This window comes from Ciconia boyciana, chromosome 4 (assembly GCF_034638445.1).
Source record: "Ciconia boyciana chromosome 4, ASM3463844v1, whole genome shotgun sequence".
Lineage (NCBI taxonomy): Eukaryota > Metazoa > Chordata > Aves > Ciconiiformes > Ciconiidae > Ciconia > Ciconia boyciana.
Window position 1 is genome coordinate 7,170,909 of NC_132937.1, and position 18,478 is coordinate 7,189,386.

The window sequence follows — 18,478 nt, forward strand, 5'->3', positions numbered from 1 at the left end:
ATCAGAACTACAACGTGTCATTTACCTTTTGCTCAATCCAAGGCAGTTATCAGCCTGAAAGACCATGCCAGTATTGGCTTTTGACGTCTTTTTGGTTTAAGTACTCTCTAATGTCAATACCTACTCTGTCAGAACATGCTCCACACAGCAGGTTTAAGTTTACGTCTTTTAAACACACATGAACTGGCTTCACTATTAGCTGGTGGGAGGGGGGAGAAAAGGAGTAGTCAACCAGAGGGGCAGCAACTCCTACTCTTTTTGGCAAGTGAAGCCATTTAAAAAGAAAAAAACCAAAAAAAAACCAACACACACCCAAAAAACAAAACACCACCACAAAAAAAACCCCAAACCCACCACACCAAAACAAAACACACACACAAACCAAAAAACAAAACCATGACCAAACTTCTCAATACTTAAGGGTTTTGTTCTGGTTTAAATGAATCAAAGTTTGGTTTTGTGAGATTTTAAGTTTGTTTTTAAAAAACAAACTTAATTTCTAAAATAAAATCCAAGTTATTTGAAACATATAGCTTGAGTACTTTCTGCAGTGCAAGTCTCTCTCCCTCAAAGACAATGCAAATGAGAGATATCAATTTCAGAGGACAGGAATAAGTTTTTGCATCATGGTAGCGTATGAAAGCATGAAAGCATGAAAGCATGAAAGCATGAAACCTCCTGCACTGGAGGACTGGATATGACTGAAGATATCAAGCGATGTTTGTCTTCATAATGGTACAGCTATCATTAGTATCAAGGTCTTCACTAAAATTTGTTCTCCAATTGTATTTGGGAAGTTAGTGGTATAGGGGTGTTATACTTCCTAGACAGAAGATTTATCAACATAAAAGTCTGAAAGTACTTTCTCAAGGAAAAGTAGCAAAGATTCAACAGCAGATCACTGGAGGGGAAAAAAAAAACCCACAAAAAACCCCCACACAACAAAAACACACCAACCAAAAACCCACCACACACCCCTACTCATGTTGCATAGTCATGTGTTGCCACAGTAAGTTAAAAGAAGGGCCCTGCTTTTTCTACAAGTATCCATTTTTCCCCTAAGCAAGCTATAATTTCAAAGGGCAGAGTTTGGCACACTAAAAAGAAGAATTAGTAAGAATTAGTTGGGCTCATTTTTACATGAAAGTAAAAAAAAAGTTGAGATTTCTCAAGTACCCCTTTTAAGTAAGGAGTAGAGATGGCAGAGGGTCATTAAAGGCTCTTTACTGAATGCTTCCCATATGACAATACCAAAAAGCATCCCTGATGTATACTTCATTTTCCAAGTCAACTGTAAGAGTGACAAAATCGACTAAAGGTAAGATGACAACAGAGAAACTGGAAGGTTAGGAAAAGGTTACCAGTAGGGTAATCTCAAGGATAAGTCAATGAGCTAGTGTTATGCAGTGCATATTCATTAACAATTCTGGCATAACTAGTAGATGTACTGCTGACAAAGCTGACAATTTTTTGATAGAGTGTGTATTGGGTTTGCATGGCAAGGTTTTGGCAGCAGCAGGACTACAGGGGTGGCTTCTGTGAGAAGCTGCTAGAAGCTTCCTCCATGTCCAATAGAGCCAATGCCAGCCAGCTCCAAGAAGGACCTGCTGCTGGCCAAAGCTGAGCCAATCAGTGATGGTGGTAACACCTTTGTGATAACATATTTAAGAAGGGGGGGGGGGGGGGAAAGCTGCACAACAGCAGCCAAAGAGAGGAGTGAGAATGTGAGAAGCAACTATGCAGACACCAAGGTCAGTGAAGGAGGAAGGGGAGGAGGAGGTGCTCCAGGCACCAGAGCAGAGATTCCCCTGCAGCCTGTGGTGAAGACCATGGTGAGGCAGGCTGTCCCCCTGCAGCCCATGGAGGTCCACAGTGGAGGAGATATCCACCTGCAGCCTGTGGAGGACCCCACGCCAGAGCAGGTAGATGTGCCCTGAAGGAGGCTGTGACCCCATGGAAAGCCTGTGCTGGAGCAGGCTCCTGGAGGACCTGTGACCCTGTGGAAAGAGGAGCCCATGCTGGAGCAGGTTTGCTGGCAGGATTTGTGACCCCACAGGGGACCCATGCTGGAGCAGTCTGTTCCTGAAGAACTGCACCCCATGGGAAGGACTCATGTCAGAGAATTTCATGGAGGATTGTCTCCTGTGTGAAGGACCCCACGCTGGAGCAGGGGAAGAGTGTGAAGAGTCCTCCCCCTGAGGAGGAAGGAGCAGCAGAGACAACACATTATGAACTGACCGCAACCCCCGTTCCCCATCCCCCCATGCTGCTCGGGGGGAGGAGGTAGAGAAATCGGGAGTGAAGTTGAGTCCAGGAAGAAGGGAGGGGTGGGAGGAAGGTGTTTTAAGATTTGGTTTTATTTCTCATTATGCTACTCTGACTTTTGATTGGCAATAAACTAAATTAATTTCCCCAAGTCGAGTCTGTTTTGCCCGTGATGGTAATTGGTGAGTGATCTCTCCCTGTCCTTTATCTCGACCCAGGAGCCTTTTGTTATATTTTCTCTGCCCTGTCCAGCTGAGGAGGGGAGTGATAGAGTGGCTTGGTGGGCACCTGGTGTCCAGCCAGGGTCAACCCACCACACAGTGGAAGATTAAGGTCAGCCAGTTCTGCCTGCAAAACAACTCTAAAGGCTGAAGCAAGAGAACAGATGGAGATTTGTGCAGTAATGAGTTTGGAGTCATGCACTTGGAGGTTAAACTCGGATGAGCTGGGAGCTTGTCAGATCAAAATACGATGGGAAAATGCCTACTTGCTATGGCTGTTGTACATCAGTATAATAATGCAGTCATTAGACAAGTCTTTCCAAAGGCATTAACATTTTTAGACACCTGACAAGAATTTTTTCTGAAACAGCATTCAATCAGAATTTGCAAGCATCTTTGGTTTTAATTCACCTGTCTTAAATGCGAACAGAGAAGGACTGCTAAGGTACATTCCTCATTATCTCAAAAACTATAAAAGTTGGGGTTTGCACAGTTTAGCAGAACATAAGGGCTGTAAGTCAGCTAATTGCATCAGTAGATACCCGAAAATAAAGAAAGAGCAATATTGATCTAATAAAAAGCAAGAATTAAATAGCCACAGATACAGTTGTTAAAGATATTCATAGTGAGTGAGATACAGGCCTCTGAAACAGCCTTTCATTCAGAGCACAAGAGTTCAACTGATAAGACTAAACTTTTTTAAAAATTATAGTATGTTTGTCCAATAGTCTGACTCATAGTCCAGTGAATTAGACTTCCTCACAAGCTGAGGTGACTTCCGAGTGATTATGTTTTTATTTTTCTGTAAATATCCTGTATAGCACAGGTCTATTTCTTTCCAAGTTCTTAACCTTTCCTCACTGTTACCAGGCATGAAGTTGATCTCTTCATGGAACTAAAAGCTGACCATTACCACTCAGGTGAGGAGAGAGAACACCACATTATATGCAGTCCTCTAGTTGCCCTTCCAACTCTCCTCAGGAAGGACATCACTTTATATTTATCTACACTGTATTTCACTAGCCATGCTATTGCCCTGCCACAGCCTCATCAGGTTCTCTGCAATTCTTAGCAGACATCCTTTGTATTTACTGCTCCGAGTACCCTCCTATTCGGCTGCCTCACTGCACCAACTCTTGTCCAGGGCATTTATGACTATGCTGAACAGGGCAGACTCCTGGAGAATTTTACTTGGTACCTTCCTCCCTTGTGAAAGCCAGGGAGCACTTACTCCTACTGTCCACTTCTCACATTTCAATGAATTATTTATATATTTAAGGATTCTCCATCTAATCCCATGACTATTTAGTTTCTTAAAATTTTGGTGAGGTAATAATTTGAATGTACAGATCTAATGATTTTTTTTAAAAAAAAAAACGCTGCTTTTAGTCCAAGTACTCCATCCTCCTGCTGGTCTCGTTTCCCCTCATTACTGATCAGCCACTCACAGACCTTAATTCCAGAAGAAAATAAAAAAGGTGTATTAAAGGGATTAGGAGGAGAATAGAGGTGATTGACACCAGGAAACAGTGGATAGGTTTCAGACAAAATAGCTTTATACATCTGTGCTTAAGCAGTGGGTAGCAGTAATCTTTCTCCAGAGTTTAGAAACAAAACAAAGTTTAAAGGATTTTGCTGTCTTTTCTCCCAGCCCTTCAAGAAAAACCACCACCGCTTTCATCCTATTATCTAATGCCAACTTCATTAGCACAGCTTTAAGCCAGAAGTGAGACCTAAACTTCTTACGAAAAACAAGCATAAGTAGTATTTTGAGGTTTTAAGTCTCCTTACACCAGAAGTTAAGACAGAAAACACATTTCCCCTGCATATTCTGTAGAGATTCACTACTATATTGCATCAAGCAAAAATATCCATTGTATTCATTTGTACAACACTAGAAATCCTGCCTGGAAAAACATGCATTGTGTGAAAGCTTGGTTAAAACTTTTGAGAGTTGAGTATTACTGCATATAACTGCTCGTGTTCTGTGAGGGATTGGTTATGGTATCATACAGCTCTTTGCAGATTAAGTTAGACTTTGGCTTCTCCTCAGTACCAGAACAACGCTACTTTCCGTTTCTTAAAAGGCGCTTTAGAGTTCAGGAGGGCACCTAGCAAGAAAATGCTTATACCATCACTCCATGGTTCACCAAGATCAACTGCTGCATTTTGTCATTCAAATTTCTCCAGAAGAGAAGGGCAAAAACCATCTCACTGAATGAGCATTTTACTGCTGAAGGCAGAACAGAAAGAGGTACAATTGGGTGAGCCAGAGGAAGGGAAATAGAAGAGGCAGCACAAGAAAGAACTTTCCCCCTCTTTCACTTACTTTCCCTATTGCCCTTCTGAGGTTTCTGGTGCAGTCCCTTCCCTTTTTCACCAACCCCCTTGAGTCTCTGGTCTAAAGTCCTGGATGTCATCAGGAAGTTACGGTAACTAGGCATGAGACTCGAGACAAGGAAGATCTATGCCACGGACTGCTCTTTTGCTTAAGTGACAAGACTTTAAATGTTTAAGTTGCAACTCCCTCTTCCCTACATTTCCCCCTATTCCTTTTTACCCTTCCATATACTCTTTTAAACAATACCTTCAAAACCAACTCAAAACCACTGTGACTGCTTGGCCTTCTCAGTTATGACCAAGCTTCACTTAGTATTTTAAAAGCCTTTGTCTGGAGCTCCTTCCATTGTCAGGCTGTCAACTATTTTACTCAAGTTTTACACTGCATTCTTCATCACTATATTAGAGGCACCCGAAGGATTGAGAAAAGAAGTACAACATCAAGTTCATAGACTTAAGTAAGCTGCTGCAATTTATTTTAATATTAACTGCATCTGGTAAGAGCAATTTGTGCTAGTACCAAACTGGAATTGGTGCTCCTCAGATTTCCTCACCCAATTTCAAATCGAGCTCAGCAAAACACCCTTGCCACAGAGAGGGCAGAAGCTAGGCCAAAGCTGAATGCAGCAACTGCCATTTCTCAGCCTCTGTCCCCCACAGCACTGATCTCACCCAAGAATTACTCATCAATTCAACTGAAGTGCATCACCCTACACATTAACCTTTCATACAGTATAAACACAAGTTATTATTACGTTGGCTTTAAAGAGAGTTTGACCAAACACAAATTGACAATTTATTCCTCAGAATAAGCTTGGGTTCAGAGATGATACTCATCTATAGTTGTACAAGATGAATAGTTAATGTCAAGCAGAACTTATGCCAGATTATGAAATTCAACAGCATTGCCCAAAAAAGTTTTCCAGTGCCATGAATATACCAAGAAACCATGAAGATAAAATGTTGCATTCCTTTTCAAAATGTTTACCAGATAAGAGGCAAAGTCTTGTTCATAGTATAATAAAACTATTAATACTAGTAACTGGAAATCTGAAGAGTTATAGGATGCAAAAGTACACTAGTGTGAAACACCAAGTTTAATTTCAGTTAGTTGCAAAACTATCAATGGTGGGCCATAAAGTTGTGACACAGCTGTAAAAAAAAAAAATGAAGCATATATCTACTAATCCAACAGTCTTCAATAGGCTTTATTACAGTCCCCCTGCTTTATCAGTCTTTATCACAGTAGTAAGCTACATTTGTCCATCAAGAAACATAAGCACTTACTAGGCTAATTCATATGTTGTTAATCAAATATATGCTTTCAATCAAAGTTTCTCTGCAAAATATATCCTTTTCTGCTGTGTTTGTGAAAGGGAGTTTCATTTCTTTTGCCAGAAAATAAATCAGTAGATTGTCTCCAAAGTATGATCATGCTAATTTTCAGGAAGGAAAAGTTAGTCAGAACATTGATACATGTGGTAGGAAACATTTCTGAAAACATTAAGCCTAATAAGAAACCCTGCTCAGAACCTAGCAAGGGGAGCAGCTGAAACTCAGCAACTCTTGAGTTGCTCTGTTCCACTCCTTTGGTGAGAAGGATGCTTTAGAGAGGCCTCCTTTGCTCTGTGCCTCGCCTCGCCTCTCCTCCCCCCTCCAATCACACCTACCCTTAGATCTAAGAGACACTGCATGAGTGTCACTGAAGGCAGCAAGAGGACTGGAAGAAGAGAAAATTGATTTGGAGGTGAAGTCACCAGAAAAGACCAACTGAATAGAACACATGCATGGTTGGACTTTGCTGAAAGAAAGACACTGACATTCATTTGTCATTTATACTTGGAAATGCTGATCTCATGCAGACAGCTAAATACCAAAAATACCAGACCAAGTACATCATCTTGAATTGGTCAGGCAGTTGGACTAAATGATCGTTGTAGGTCCCTTCCAACTGAAATAGTCTATTCTACCTTAGATATTCCTTTCAAAATATTCCTAGAGTTGCAACCTATAGACACCACCCCCTAACTAGTCATGGCTTTTAGACTATTCAGAATTACTTTTTAAGTATATCTAAAATGACTTGGGGAGGTGGAAGTATCAGAAAGATCTTCTGGGGTTCTTGAAATGTCAATCATCTCATGGATGTGTGCTGTTCCAGACACCAGCCTAGACATCTACTCATTTTTCTAGAGCACTACCAAGGCTTGTTTAACCTTGTCTCCAAAAATTATAATACAAAAACTGTGCTTTCCATCCAGACACAGAAAACAATTTGGAAAATTGAGAAGTATCATACTATGAAGCGGGCACTTGGAAGAGAATCAACATGAGTTTCTTTCCCAGAGATTTTATTCCCTGATAAAAGGGGTAAGGGGGAAGGGAAGAAGACTTCAATCAGAACTACAAATGGAATTATGAATTCAAAGAGCATTCTTCTAACTTTTGTATTTATGTTTTTTAAATAAGATTCCTGAGAGTTTCTAACACTCTCCATGTATGACTTGAAATATTCATAAAATGTTTTGAAGACAAATCAATGTTCAGGCAGCCTAGTTTTTTATGTGCAAAAGAGACTTCTTAATAATGCAATACCTATGTCTTACTCATTACTGCAGGTTTTGTGATTTGTTTGTTTGTTTTGGGTTTTTTTTTTCTTTGAAGTTGTTTTATATTCCACTATGGGCTTACCCCACCAACTGAATCAGACTGAATAAATTTTTATTATTATACAGCAAGATGTTCAGGCCATTTCTTATTGCACTCTGAAACCAAGCAATCTGTTAGTGCAGCAAGGGGCATATGCATAATAATCTTTTTGAGCATTTCTGCTTAGATTTAATGAAGCTTTAGGGACTAAGGACTAAATAACATGATCAGGAATACCTGTACGTTGTTGAATGCTAAGGGGAAGGGCTATATCCACTCTACTACTCAATTAACAATTTTTTTTCCCCATTGCAGATAGGATTCCTTTTGCCTCCCTCAGCTTCTTACCACAAGTTCTTCTTTCTATTTTTTGATGTGACAAAGCTGAGGTACAAGTCCAAACTTAGGAACAAGCATCCTGTTCAAGTTCATCTTTGATTAGGGAACAAAAGTTTGCACAAAAGTGCAATTTATCAACTCTTATTTGCATAGTATTAGACCCAATTTTTATAATAAATTCCTTCATTAAGAAGCCTATTCCTTTCAGGAAAGTCTCATGTCAGGATAATATTTTTTACTAGATGTCAGATAATCAGAGTTACTATCCAATAAGCTTTCATGAGCCAGCTGTGTCCCTGGTGAGGATATTGACTCTGGAACATACTACTTCCAAAAACTTAAGCTGCCTTGGAAAAAGTCTCAAGCCTCCATTGAGTCTGTCCAAAACAAGAACCAGTCTGAATGTCCAATTCTCCTACTCCCAGGCTGATCAGCTTTCTCCTTCCATTTTGAATAAAGGCAAGCTTGAAGCTAGACAGCATTTAACTGGAACCCACTTTCAACTCAGTAAGCTGTAATAACCCAGATCTTATATTCCCTAGCTCTACAGCTCACCCTAGCTCAAAGTTTTCAGTAGCCATAAAGGATTTTTCACCTCCTGCAGGAGACTAAAGAACTGCCTACAGACATTTCCAGAATTGATTCTACAATGCCATTCCCCTCTCAAGTTTCAGCAATGAAGTAGTCATACAATTTAAATACTCATTGCTTTGCTTAGGAGTCCCAGCAGTTTTAGAGGCAAGATTTTTTTTTTTTTTTACTCAGTGCAGAGTATCTTCAGTTTACTTTTATCCTATAGCAACTCATTATTCTCAGAAAGTGATGTTTTACAAGGAGCTCATCAGTTACAGAGCTCATAAGCTCCACAAACTTGAACCCCAAGCTATCCAATACGTATCAGTTAGACTTGTTGCATTAGTAGGCCAACATTGGGGGGGGGGGGGGGAGAATCTAAAATTGAGGCTAAGAAAGTCAATTAGGTTAACGTGTTAACTACACAGAGCAATAATATACACACTACAGTGATTACTTTTTTCTCACTAGATTCCAGAAAGCCTGTGTTGCTTTAAGGTTTATAAAGTGTTCAGACTGAGGAAAACTGATCTGGATAACCTGTATTGTTACAGAACTACAAATGCTTTAGAATTTATTTATTTTTTTAAAAAAACACACGCATGGAGGCCAGAAGTGATAGTTACAAATAGATACTCCAATCCCCTACACAGAGACAGGCAATAAAAATTCACTGTGTGAATTCTACAAAAGTATCGTAGAAGCAAAATATCAGAACAGACTGGAATCACTGACAAGTCTAAGTTATAATTTTAGATACCTTGGCAGTTAAATAGCTGTCCATATCACTCCTTAGATGTTTATACTTTTAAGTAAGTTAGCTGTAAGAAATGTTTCTCCACTGCTTTAGATCCAGAAAAAAAAATGCACTCTCAATGGACTTCCTATTACAGGAACAACTTATTCAAATCTAAACATGGAAGAGAAATAAAAAAAAAAATCAAGCAATTCAACAGATCATCTAACTGCAACTGAAATGCCTCTTTAGAAGTCCAAAACTGCATAGAGCTACAATTGATAGTTCACCTGTGCACATATCAATTAAGACACACATGAACCCTTCTGGAAAAAAAAATTTCCTGAAGTTGTGCTGAAGATACCTCAGTACATGTCAAACTGACAAACTTAAGACTATTTTCCTCAAAAGTGAGGTTACATACTAATGATAACAAGAGCTGTATCTACCTTCTATTTACTGCATAAGACTAATGCAAGCTTCAATAAACAAACATTTAAGGGAAAATTAGAGTAATGCATGAAGAGGTTCCACAGATTTCTGTTTACTTGTTTTAAATGGCTAGTTCCATCCCTAAACCAGTTTATATACTTTTTATTGATTAATTTAGCATATACATTTCTCAGAAGACCAGCAAAGATTATGACCATCTCTAATATGGTTTGGTCAACCACTGCAGGCAGAGACAAGATGTAATTTCAGGTTAAAGACTATTCTGAATAGTTAAGTTTTGGTTCTCTAAACCAGCTCAAACCTTACTAAGAACTTGGATACAATCAGGCTTAAAATATTGTTTAAAAAAAACAAACCACAAAACCAACACCACAAACCACACAACCAAAAAAACACCCCAAAAAACCCACACCAAAAACTACTGCAGAGTTAAATTGTTCTTTGTAAAATTCACGTGGTCTTGAAAACACTGAGCCTCTTTTCCACAAGCAACTGGATTTTCAGCCTCTGTATCCCATTTTGAAGGGTTTAAAGAGTCATCACACTTTTTTTAAAGCCTAAGAAAACCCACTGAGTCCAAATTAGACTTATTTCTATAGAAAGCATATGGAAGCAACAGTCACTAATTGTAGGTTTGTGCACTCCAGTAAAGTGGAAGTTTTAACATCACAAGTGTTTGAGTTATCAGACTAACCCATTCTGAACAAGAGAGATTTGTTTATTCCATAGCATTTTAGAAGCCTGTAGTATTTTTCTCCCCAATGATAAAAACCTAGGCCAACTAATACAGTTTAAATCCTCATCACCATTTTTTCTGCTCCTAAGACAAATTATATTAGAAATACTAGCAGTTAAATATTAGTTCCAGATTTTCTCTGAAACAGAAAGTAGCAAATGGTACCTTTCACATGCATATGACTGTACATATATGGGATTTTGCCTATAGACTGTCTTCAACTCACAGTCACAGTGCTGAACTCTTGGAAGGCATACATTTTACTCCCATCACCAAAGCTCCCTATATATTAGCTACTTACAGAGAAAATGGGCAGGGTGAACCCCACTGTGCAGAGGACAGTGGATGTGATGGTACTGTCATGGAACAGATATTTGATGCTGTCATCATTACAGAAAAAGCCTCTCTGATACGGTTTTATTTTGGCCAAGTTTAGAACACCAAGGGGTAAGACAGCTGTTGGGGGAAGGAAAACAAAACAAAACACAAAAAACCAAGAAATACATGTGGTTAAATTAAAAAAAAACAAAAAACAAAAAACAAAAACAAACCACCAAAACAAAACCCCACAAAAAAACCACAACCTACAAAAAAACCCAACACAAGCCACTTTTAAACATGCATGGAAAAAGCTACCAAACATGCAAAACTCATATTTCCCAGGTCAGAGCAAATTAAATATCATGCAATGCACACACTTACCAAACTGTTTTTTACAGAAGTTTATCTTTTCTAGAAGTCTGCTTCAGAAGGACTCTGATGTTGCCCACCAGATACAGAAGTTAAGAAAGTATAGAGTTCAAAGTCCTTTCATCAGCAAGACAAGTTGCCACACACTGAAGCAATATTACGCTGAAGAAAAGCATTTACCACTCACATGACTGAACAGTTATTGAGGGCAGGCTGCCTTTTGTGCCCTCTCCTTCACCACCACCCCACAACATTGGCTTGTATCTGAATTACCAGCCTTGTTCTATACACTATAATCTGGTCAGTGTTTACAGAAAACAAGACACACACAAAAAAAACAAAAACAGATTTTGTCATAGTAAGGGAGTTAAAGATTTCATGCAAGTAGTTTTCATGCAGGTAAGGGGAGCAAGAGAACTTCAGACACACAAACAGGAAATATGAACACTCTGAATGGACTGCATCTCAAGGTAACGAGATTTATTCAAGAGTTGCATTTACACAACTTTTATACACTTTGGAAGACTTCCACATGAAAATAACTAAGTTAATAACATGAAAACAAAGACTTGGGTACAAGTGATAGCTCTCTGAACTTACACTGTATAACTGGCAGTCATGCTAAAGAAGACACCAAGACCTCTGAAAGTTACATTCAGGTTTGTACCTTATTTCTGACAAAGTGAGAATCAGCTAGAGAACAGACATTTGCAGGAGCAATGAGCACAGGAAACCAGAGTTTGTCATTTTACTCTACTTTCTCATCCCCTCTTTCCTTTGGTCTCCTGAGCAAGCAGTGGATCAACAGTAGATAATTTAGACAATGCTGTAAGAATCACAAAAAGCCCAAAACAAAAAAATTACTTTTTTTTTGCCTTGTTTTAAACAAAAGGGACAAACTAAACTTTGCATTCTCCCCACCATCCATGTAATATGCAATTCTGTATATAGATACTCTATATGTAAATTAGAAAATAAGTAAAGTTACTGAAGCAGAAAAGACTACTTATGATATAAACAAACTGCTGTACTCCGAACAAAAACATTTCAAAAAGTTCATGTGATTAGAGACTGCTTTGATTTTTGGTGACACTTCTTAAGACACTATCAGATAAGTCACTTCTTAAAGGGGTTTTAAATAAGCTTATTCCTATATACTTCATTAGAAGGAAAGGCATCAAGAGCAAAACAGTAGGAACAGTGATAAATCCTGGCCCCTTATTTAGGTTGCTAAGTTGCAGTGTGAGCTGGTTTTGGCTGGGGTAGAGTTAATTTTCTTAATAGTAGCTAGTATGGGGCTATGTTTTGGATTTGTGCTGGAAACAGTGTTGATAATACAGAGATGTTTTAGTTGTTGCTGAACAGTGCTTCCACAGAATCAAGGACCTTTTCTGCTTCTCACACCACACCACCAGCAAGTAGGCTGGGGGTGCACAAGAAGCTGGGAGGGGACACAGCTGGGACAGCTGACCCCAACTGACCAAAGGGATATTCCATACCATATGACATCATGCTCAGCATATAAAGCTGGGGGAAGGTTGGCAGGGGGGCCACTGCTCAGGGACTGGCTGGGCATCAGTCAGTTGGTGGTGAGCAATTGTTTTCATTTGCATCACTTGTCTTTCTTGGGTTTTATTTCTCTCTGTTATTTTCATTACAATTTATTATTTTTATTATTATTCTATTTTATTTCAATTATTAAACTGTTTTTATCTCAACCCACGAGTTTTCTCGCTTTTACCCTTCCGATTCTCTCCCCCATCCTGCTGGGGCAGGAGCGAGCAAGCGGCTGTGTGGGGCTTAGTTGCCAGCTGGGGTTAAGCCACAACACAGTGCAAAAGCTAGTGAAGTGCATACAGAAACTGTATGTGCTGCTCAGCAATACCCCAGCTCCCAACTCCTCTGCTAAGAAAATTGCTATGGCCACAGAAGGCAGTTTGGCAGGAATTTAAAGCCTCCTACGAGGCAGAGAGGAATTTGTTCCACAAAACATCTGAAATCCTAAGGACTATCCACACTTAGCCTTAACAACTGAGGATGTTGATGCAGCAAAGTACTTCAGCAGATTCTTACCATCCCATACAGCAAAACTGAACAAAAACGCAAATAGCACTATGCTTGTTCAGCTTTAAGCACAAACTTTTTGGTGAAGTAGGATGATATACCTTCGAATCAATGGCATCTCAAAAGTCTCTCTTCTCCTCTCTGCTTTAAAGATTGAGAAAAGGAGTTAGAGCTTGACAGAATGCAGATGGCAGAAGTAGCCGAAACAGAATTCCAGCCCTTCAGATACAAAGGGAGCCATACTGAAGAACTCAGAAAGTTCACTCTGATCAAAGGAGATTGCTGCATGTTTGCATGCCTGGAGCCAATTTTCAGCTCCACTCAAGGTCACAGCAAGATTCCACTAACCTAAGTCAGAGCCCACATTTCCTGTCTTTATCTCTGCTATTACATACCCAGTGTCAGGATGATGGAGTGGCAAAGCTATTACTTATTTGATACAGTCCTATCTTCTCAAATTAGGTCACCAGATTTTCACACGTGGAAATATCACATCCTCATGGATGCAGCATTTAAGCAGCAGCTTGTGTTTTACAAAAGTTGACTATTTAACAGATAAATACCTCAATTTTCCAAGAAAAGCTGCTACAACTCAACATCAAGAAGTTTGAGTTTTGTTTTTTGGTTCCCCCCTCCAGTTTCATTCCATTCCATTTTCAGCCTTCCAGCTCAGCCTTTTTTGCCAGTATTGCTCATTTTACAATAAACTTTTGGGGTGTTTTGCTTTTGTTTCTGGGTGTTCAGGTTTAAGTTCATTAGGACAGACTATTTAATTTTTACCAGCTGCTGAAATATGTTTTAAGTGATCCAGTTCAGAAACTAGAAGATGCACCAGCAGTTCACTTGCAAACACGACAGAGTTCTTTGCTCAAAAATTCCAAGTCTCTTGCCACCAAAGTACACATTTACAGTTATGTGTAATGCATTTTTTTCCAAGGAAGATTTATTTAGGAACTGGAAGAGAGCCATTACACAAGTATACATGAAAAAGAAAGTACCTTAAGTTTGACAAGCAGTGTTTTAAGCCTACCAGCAAAAAACCCAATCAGTTTGAATATAAAGTTTTTGTTGTTTAACTGCAGCAGGAGAGAATTACTCACTACTTAACCTCGTTAAGACAGAAGCTCGAGGGCTTTTTTTTTTTTAAATTAGGGAGAATTCCTGACAACAAGTGTTATGTGCTCAGTTCTCATTAAACAAAGAGGAAAGGAACTCAAGATTGAATTTAAGCTTTCTTTTCTTCCTATTAAAGTGAGAACTTTTACATAACCAGCAGTTATCCAAATTTTTCTAGTGCCTCTACATTTAAATATTCCTTCTTCTTACATTTTTGTTCCTTTCTACATCTGTTTCATTGAAAGAAAGGGAAATTATTTTTAAATCAAAGTGATTTGACTACATTATGTAGTACTTAGTAAAAATGTTTCTTAATTCCATTCTAGGTTATATACTTTTGAAGTACTTTTTGGGAAGGGGGGGAGGGGAAGAAGAGCAGCAAATGAAGGGGTCAGACGAAGACAGTTTCTACAAGAAACTGGAAGTTGGTTACACATCCTACATTAACTGCTTATTTCCATTTATTACATTACTGTTGGAATTCCTACTGCAATCTAAATGATGCACTGCTTTCCAGCCAGCAGTGGAGTAGAAGACTTTGTGAAATGGTGTTTATTTGAAAATTAACCTACACCAAAGTAGCAGCAGCATTTTTACTATTACTCATTTTACAGGGAGAGAAGACAACACTTTGAACATGTAAACAAGCAGTCCTGAAGTTTTCACTATAACAGAAACAAATGCTATTGTACATAACAGACCAGTATTGCTATCGCAGGTGCCAAGCATCTCCATGACCTTTAGGCAAGCTGACTGCACACTGAACTTCTGAGGAATGTGCATATGTTCAGATTCATTAGTTTTACAAACTGGAGGAAAGGATGACCAAGATCTAGTGAAAGATTACAAGGCTAAAAGGCAACCTTGTAAACCAACCCTCATGCCTTGTCCTCTTCATAATGTACGTGCTCTTCACCCAGCCAGTACCAGCAGTAACCTCTAAGGGTGCTCTTTTGATCTAGGTAACTTTATACCTTAAAGGATCATAAGGGCTCAGTTGTTATTTATCTCCTTTAAAACATGGCCTTCAGCTGTAAAGGACTGTTCCTTGAATTTCCCCATGCTTCAGACTCAGAATTGGAGTTTCTCTATTTTCTGTTAAAATTTGCCTAGTTGATCTAGTCAAGGACTAGTGACAAACAGATTCCAGGCTGTTTTCCTAGGGAGTAGCAAGAAACAGATGGCAGTCTTCTGATACACTGATCTGGCTTCTCTCCCCTTAAATTATACAGAGAAACCAACCTGATCACTCAAGTGCTCTGGAACTGGCCTTTTCAAGACTTTGTAAAAGATGGGGAGGCATGTCTCCTGTAACGCTCAAGCAAACAGACTCTGGCTAACCCCAAAAGCTGCAGCAGTAGTAACAAAGTGGAAGGGGGGGGGGAGGAAGACTGCAGAGATTTGAAACCTCTACCTATGAAAGAAAGGTAAAAAAGCTTCATACACATGGACCAGAATAAAAGAGCACAGGATGGAGAGGGAGATGAAAGAAGCAAGACTCTGATATTTGAATGACTAAGCGGGGGTTGCAGGGAAGAAACAGCCTTAAGTTTTTGGCTAGAACTAATAAGAACAGGGCAACACACATTTGTACAGCGAAGCTAAGCTAGTTGAAAGTTACACATGGGGCTATGCCAAGTTCACAAGGAGTTTCCAAATCTTTCATTTGTAGGTTCAAGCCAGTTGTAGTGTAGTTTCCATTGAAAACCTATAGATAATTCACAATAATATCAATAGCCTTCAGCAAACTCATATTTAATCACATCTGACTAGACAACATGGCATGACACAAGAGCCTGTAAGGAAGGAAGAAAGGGAAAGTCCAGGGTGGGAGACTAGGGAAGAAGTCACTGTGAGACTGGTTCTCCACCCACAGAAAGGAATGTCAAAAAACAAACCTAACCCCAAACACCACAAAAAACCCCAAACACACCACCAAAACAACCCAACAATACCCAAGGGAAGGGGGAGGCAAAGTCTTCCTTTGGCAAAAAAAACAAACAAAAAAACCAACCACAACCTGTTTAATGAAAAAATTGTTGATGTTTTTATTTTAAATATATTTTAAGATGTGAAGTATTTAAACAGATGAAAACAAAAAAGTAATTTAAGTTCCACAATTTATCCTACAAATGGAAGTGCTGGATACCAAACTATTATCTTTTTACAGTGTGTGTAATACTGCACTATTATTCTGATTTGTGGCCATCTATCACACCTGTAACTCTAAAGTTAAGTGTTTAAGTTTAGAAGCATAAGGATTTAGATTCTGATACTCAGGTGTCCATTTGGCTTTGCCAGCAAGCTGCATAGGATATTTTTCCCTAAACAGGGAAAAAATCCCCTAGCATTTGTATCCGAATCAGCCTGTTACAGCTGGCAGTTGCCATAACATTTAAGACCAGCAGAGAATATTGTTTGACAGGAGATAGCTTCAGGGTCTGAAAATACCGTCTGTGTTCTACTTAAAATTTAGGAACCTTTTCCTAATTAAGTCTATGGACACGGTTTTAGAGAAGTCTTCCATTTTAAGACTATTTAAGTTTTATAGCTGAAAGGAAAGACACTCGAAGTTTCTAACTAACTGTTTCAGTTATACTGTACCATCTAGTTCAGAATCAAGTGTGGTGCTCACAAAGCCAGAAACTTCTGGAGTTATGTTTTCAAGGGCAATTCAAGACAACCTAGACTGTCCTGCTCTTCTCCCACCTCTGGCCATACACTACTATGCCCTTCCTCGTCACAGCACTAGCTTTTCACACCAACCTGTCCAAAAAAAGAAAAAGCCCATGCCCACACAACGCAGATTTTTCAGGAGCTCTTGCTCATCTGGCCAAGTGTGTGACTGTTAGAACTGGTGTAAAGGACAGAATAGGAACACATAGCCAAGGGTGTGGAAGAAGGGAAAACAGGACAGACTGACCATAGTCTCAGATCAGCTTGAACACCTCATTAAATAACACCACTGGCCAGGAAACATTCTCCTCCACAGTTTTAAGTAGCTCAAAGTAATGCACTGTATTTTTTTTGTAAACATCCTTTAATTAACCCAATTGCCTCCTTACCTTTGGAAGCAAATGAACCTTCATTTGAGGCTCCGTGCCATCTTGAAAACTTGTGCCAAATTGCCGATTCAAGTTATCCAAGACACATAAGACTCCCACTTGGTCCTCAATCAGGAAGTTCTTCTCATTTAAATTAATGAATATCTAGAAACTGGGAGAAAGGCAGTTACCTTTAAGGGAGACTATGGCAAATGAGAATATTCTCACTTGATTATTAACTGAAGTTTTTTCCTTCATGCTGTACTGAACTCACAAGTGCATGCTAGTTAAGAGAAACTGTACTAGACCAACATGAGACTGAAGAATTTTTATGTTTCCCTACATTTATAGTGAAAAATAGAATCAGTACATTCTACACATGATGTGCTGACACAGAAAGTCAGCTTTGGCTTTTTTAAAGAAATCCACAACTTACAGTTAAGTTGGGGAGTGTCAAACAGGAATTCTGGCTGTATTGGAGAAATAATCTCCATAAAAACATACCAACTGACAGCCTCAAAACAGCTCAGTTATTCAGCTAAAGGCTGCTCATTTTAAAAAAAGGTACTTTTCATAGCTTACATTCTTATTAAAAGCGATGATGCTGTTAAATAACCCCACATCCAGATAAATGTTGTCATTCTGAGCTGAACCTATACAGCTGGTAATTACTACTGAGGGCAAGGGAGAATGTAAGTTTTCCTACTCTTACACATGTATTTTTGCTTTTATTTTTGGCCAGGACAACCATGTTTGCTTTTCTGCTCATTTTGAAATGTACAGTCTGGGGTAAGGAAATATGCAAGATTTTAAGAAACTGAGACAGGTCAACCTCATGCTGCTAGAGAGAGTTTGGGAGCATCTATAAGAGACTGTTCTTTGCAGAAAAGCAGAGATGCTGACATTTTTTTTTTTACGTGACCAGTCAAAAGAAATAAATTGTGATGGAATCAACACCTCTTAGGCAGGAGGTTCTGGGAATACAGAAAACTACTATAAAAGAGAAAGAGATTAGAAAAAATGAGAAAGGGTTTAGACTTTTGACACCTAAGAGATAAGGGACATACAGGAGAAAAATCAATACACTATTTATTTTCAATAACTGAGATGAGTGGGTAGCCCACAACTCAACTCCTAGCCAACAGCTGTTATGAACCTTCCCAGCAAACTTATATCTTACTTTTCTACCCCAAGGAATGCAAAATATTTCCAATACCAGCACACTGATTGTTCTGATAACACCAGAAGCTAT

At 39.1% G+C, this 18,478-nt stretch overlaps 1 protein-coding gene across 1 annotated transcript in view; it reads right to left on the minus strand.

Annotated features, from left to right (window-relative positions):
• The window catches only part of LOC140650769 (phospholipid phosphatase 1-like), a 75,236-nt gene that overhangs the window by 31,566 nt on the left and 25,192 nt on the right, over nt 1-18,478 (minus strand). Inside the window, exon 2 of the mRNA XM_072859505.1 lies at nt 10,614-10,768. Within this exon, the coding sequence (XP_072715606.1) occupies nt 10,614-10,768 (155 nt within the window). The remainder of the gene's footprint in view (nt 1-10,613; nt 10,769-18,478) is intronic.